This window comes from Ciona intestinalis, chromosome 4, assembly GCF_000224145.3.
Source record: "Ciona intestinalis chromosome 4, KH, whole genome shotgun sequence".
NCBI classification, from domain to species: Eukaryota; Metazoa; Chordata; class Ascidiacea; order Phlebobranchia; family Cionidae; genus Ciona; species Ciona intestinalis.
In genome coordinates, this window is record NC_020169.2 from 2,056,547 (window position 1) to 2,061,103 (window position 4,557).

Consider the following 4,557-nt stretch of genomic DNA (forward strand, 5'->3'; position numbering starts at 1 on the left):
ATGCTTAAGTTTCATATGCTTAAACGAGCCTAATCTTAAAATACACGATAAAACTGTAAAAATGCGTTTTTATTTCTAAGACCTTTGGCTAAGTGCGCCGCAAACATTTTGAATAGCTCAAGTGGCGCCGGGTGAAAAAAAAGTTTGGGAACCACTGCCTTACAGTTACTGTGCTGTGGCACAGTGGTCAGTGGTTAGCAAAATTAGCATGTCTGACTTTAACCCAGAGGGTAAGGTTTTAAGGCTTGACGTTTCTACCATTATCAGTGTGTATTTTTGGTGGGCAAGACACTTCGCAACAATTGCTTCAAGCCAGTGGACTTCTTCTAAATTAACAACTTTTTTCAGTTGTCAACCATAAAATAAAAAAAAATTAAAGTTCCCCAAAAAATAATCACTTACAAAGCTACACATTAGATAACTTGTAAGAAAACACGAGTTGTGTGAAACAGAAAAGTTGTGTTATAGCTACTATGGTTGCCATGCCCAAAAAATACATTAATATAATAATATTAACATGTAATAATATAATGTAATAATAATAATGATAACTTTTATTTGTCTATGGGATTACGATAGTAAAAAAAATTTAGAAATATTTTAAACTAAAAGAAAGGATATAGCGACAAAACAACAGTTGTTAAAACACGCTTACAGTTAAAACTCTACAATTCTACATATACCATTACAGGAGACTTGCTGCCACCAATTGCCAACCACCATCTAGAATACATAAAGCGACATTACCGGCCAGTTGCTGATTCTGAGAGCGACCCAAACCATTACAGCGATTCACAAGAATCCATTCTGTCTTCTGTTGGAAGTTACGATTGCGCAACTATCTGTTTTGATCTGACCCGACGCTGTTTTTTATCACTGGAGTTATGCTCGCAAGCTTTTTGTGAATTATTCACAAGTGATAGAACTACCACTAAAAACAAGTAAACATAATTCGACTTTTTTTTCTATAAAGAAAAAATTCTTTTTATAAAACTACTGATAACTTATATCATTAAAAATTTTGCTCACTATAAAATGCAATGTTTTTGCATCAGAAAACCAGTTTAAAAAATGATATTATGGCCTGTACTCTAAAGTATTGGTGGCAGAATGTTTCGTTTAATGCTACTATTTGTTAAATTACTTATTTAAAATCTGCAGAGTCTACATGACCCGCCAGGCAGTTCTGTACCCTCAAGGTTGTAATGCATCTTCTAACCTGCTATCAATTGTATTGCAAACTATCATTACATTTCCAGCACAACATTACATAACCCCTATGTTATGCCAACTACTTACAGGTAAGTTTTTCAAAAACAAAATTACAAAAAAAATATTAACAAATTTTTGAGTGCAAAAACAGTTAAATTAAAAAAAAATGTTTTTAGAAAAAGTGCTTTTAGAAAAATAATTAAATAAAAAAATTTAAATAATAAAAAAATATTAACATGATAATGAGATTCAGATATTTTTAGCCATGGCATGTGCAGAGTTAGCTGATTACAAGCATGCTATTCCTACAACCATGATTCCACTTCTACCATCATCACTATCTTCCTATGCACTAAACTGGCTGCTAACTGAAAAGTAAATTTATGTTTCTATTTTTTTGTGCGCCTGTGTGACCTTGGCAATGACACTCAATGGCAATTGCTTTAACCCAGTGGTCCTTTTGGGATAACTGAATTGTCAGCCGTGTTTATAATAAATCTCCCACAATGTTCACATACATGGTAACTCAAAAACAGACATGAGGTGTATGAAACAGAACATCTGTGCTTTAACAGGCCTAGGATGTATGAAACAAAATATTTGCGTTATGACTGTTGTTGCTCTGAGTTGTGACAATAAATATGCTTTATTCATTCATACCAAATTATATTTTATGGTATTTGACTAACTAAATCATATGTCCCCTGGCATGCTGCAATTTTGAGCATATAGAATTAAACTATAAATATAAAAAAAGTGTTTTAAATTTGTCTATTGTAATAAATAAGGATCAAGAGATATCTTTATAAATACTAGGGAGCTTTCCCAAGATGACGTGGTATATGAAAGTATGTATGGAACTTGTGAGAACTTGTGTAGCTCTGTTAAGCAGGTATATATGCAATATATGAGACCTTATTTATATACAATATTATACACTATTATTTTTATACCTAAAAATTTTCTGTGTACAATAATTTTTCGTGTGTATCTAAATCATTGTAGTTAAAGATGGGACACATTTGCATTCCATTTTATTGTCCCATTTTGTAGTAAACAAAAAACATTCAAAGAGTTATAAAACTGTAACCCCACAACTTCCATAGGCTGTTGTTTATCATTTATAACAGAATCAGGGAATTTGAATTTTATGTGCTAAAGGTGTCCCGTCTTCCCCACCCCACTATATATTATGCCTAGTTGCTGTACATGTACCATAACAAAAATTTTCATTCTAAACTTGTTTTATTTCAGTATATTGCTGCTTTGAGTTCAGACCACAAGTTAACTGCTATAGACAGAGTTGTGGGAAAAAGTGACACACAAATAATGGACAGTAACAAGTCAACTGTATGGTACAGAGTTTTCTCTGCATGTGAGCAAGGACTTTACACCGAATATGACTTGGATAGCATTAGAGATGAACTAACTATCCTAAAGCGCTTAAAAAAAGATAAGGGTAAGAAATGTGTTTTGCTGTTTTTGTTAAAAGTATGTTCTAATTGTTGGGGATTGGGCACGTAAGTGGTCATATAGATCCCATCAGTTGGCCTTGTTTCTGTTGTTTTATGAGATAATTTGTTTCAACATATCTCAATTTTTAATTCTCGCATTTATTCTTTAATCTATTGATATAAATCTAATCATAATATATATATATATTCAGTGGCGGATCTAGAGGGGGGTGTTTGGTGTTTGAACATTACGCTCGCATTAATACGGTTGATTTACGCTCGCATTAATATGACGCTTTGCAACTATTAGTGAGACATTTTCTTGCAAACACTCTTCGTCAGAAAAATCCTAGATCTGTCTATGTATATATATCATTAATTTTGGAATAAATAATACTATTTTCAGATTTAAAACTGCATAATTAGCAAGTAATTAATGATTACTTTCCTAATTGATTATTGAATGAACTATTCAGCTTACTTTTTAAATATAGCAATTAAATACAGTTAGATTACCCCGTTTACCCCATACTCTATATTAGATTAAATGTATGAATATATTAATCAAAATATTAATGTGTTTTTTAACTAATTTAATATACATATTAGTAATAAATGAAAGGAGAATTGGATATTATGATATTTGTAAATGTTTAGATGAAAAGTCAACGAATATCCTGGACAACCTTCCAAGTCGTTTGATGGATTTATTTCACAAGTAAGGCATTGATAATATTTGAGTGATCTGACATTTTTTATCTTGGCTTGTCAGGACAATTTCAGGAGTTATAATACAGGTGCCCTATTTTGTATGCTTTGGGTCAAGTTATAGGATAACACATGTAACTTAATGGGGTAATTTTTATACTGACAATTTAGGCAACCCATTAGTGACCACTAAGTTAGAGCAATTATAGCTAAGTGTTTTTTCCAATGACACAAACACCCATAATGAAAGCCACATAAAACCAGGTAATCTTAGTGCGCTTGCCTCTAACCCAGAGGTTATGTGTTTGAAGCCTGTCGCTGCTACAGTGAGGACAGGCAATTGCTTTAACCCAGTGGGCACTAATGGGTTGTCTAAAATATCATCCGTACAGAAAAAAACACTTACAAAATCGCATACATGATTAAGCTGGCAAGAGGTGTACGAAATAGAACACCTGTATAATAACACCGTCATTTTCCGGCCATGCAAGGATAAAGTAAGTTACATTTAACATTCATTGAAACATTACAGACGTTTTGGTAAACCATTATCATCATCAGTAGACAGTATGTTGGACCTTGAAGATGACTACCAAACAACTACAATGTTATCTTTCCTGGATAAACATGAGAGAATTGAAACTTCAGATTACATCATGGTTTTGGTGAGACCTTATAATAAACACTTTTTTTCACTAATATTGTTTTAAATAAATCTGAGTTAAAAATAAAAAGCATTTTATGTCCTAATGCATTTCTGACTGCTGTAATGCATTTCTGAATTTCCTGTTGTTTTAATATTATACAATTAAGTATATAATGAAATCATTTAAAGAACCAAAAGTATTTAAATGAAAATAGTAAAAAACCTAACCATTTTTTAAAGCCTTTGTAATTAACATTTTAGACAACTGAAAAACTGGAAGATCACTTTAGTGCTCATATTCCTGCATCCTCTGATCCCACATCCTCCCTGAAGCTCTCCCGCATCTCACGGGATTACGTCTCTGCTCAAATGAGAGCTGTACATCATGTTCTGACACTGCTTATGCTAAAATCAGGAGTTGAGGACCCTCAAAGTCGTTTGTAAGTCATTTTAACGTTTTTTAATTACCTTTTTTTAATTTTTTTTAAACTAACGTTTTTAACCAAAACTTTTTTGCATGGGCTATTTGTGTAACTG

At 32.3% G+C, this 4,557-nt stretch overlaps 2 protein-coding genes across 2 annotated transcripts in view; both read left to right on the forward strand.

Moving 5' to 3' along the window:
• Positions 1-4,523, forward strand: part of LOC100182678 — a 10,559-nt gene extending 6,036 nt beyond the window's left edge. The window contains exons 11-18 of the mRNA XM_018811426.2: positions 692-941; positions 1,162-1,301; positions 1,476-1,587; positions 2,029-2,104; positions 2,467-2,671; positions 3,324-3,384; positions 3,907-4,039; positions 4,282-4,523. Of these exons, the coding sequence (XP_018666971.1) occupies positions 692-941; positions 1,162-1,301; positions 1,476-1,587; positions 2,029-2,104; positions 2,467-2,671; positions 3,324-3,384; positions 3,907-4,039; positions 4,282-4,464 (1,160 nt within the window). The 3' untranslated portion in view covers positions 4,465-4,523. The remainder of the gene's footprint in view (positions 1-691; positions 942-1,161; positions 1,302-1,475; positions 1,588-2,028; positions 2,105-2,466; positions 2,672-3,323; positions 3,385-3,906; positions 4,040-4,281) is intronic.
• LOC108949456 overlaps positions 1-4,557 on the forward strand; it is a 12,717-nt gene that overhangs the window by 4,227 nt on the left and 3,933 nt on the right. Inside the window, exon 2 of the mRNA XM_018811708.2 lies at positions 3,584-3,589. The gene's annotated coding sequence lies outside the window, so the exon portion shown is untranslated. The remainder of the gene's footprint in view (positions 1-3,583; positions 3,590-4,557) is intronic.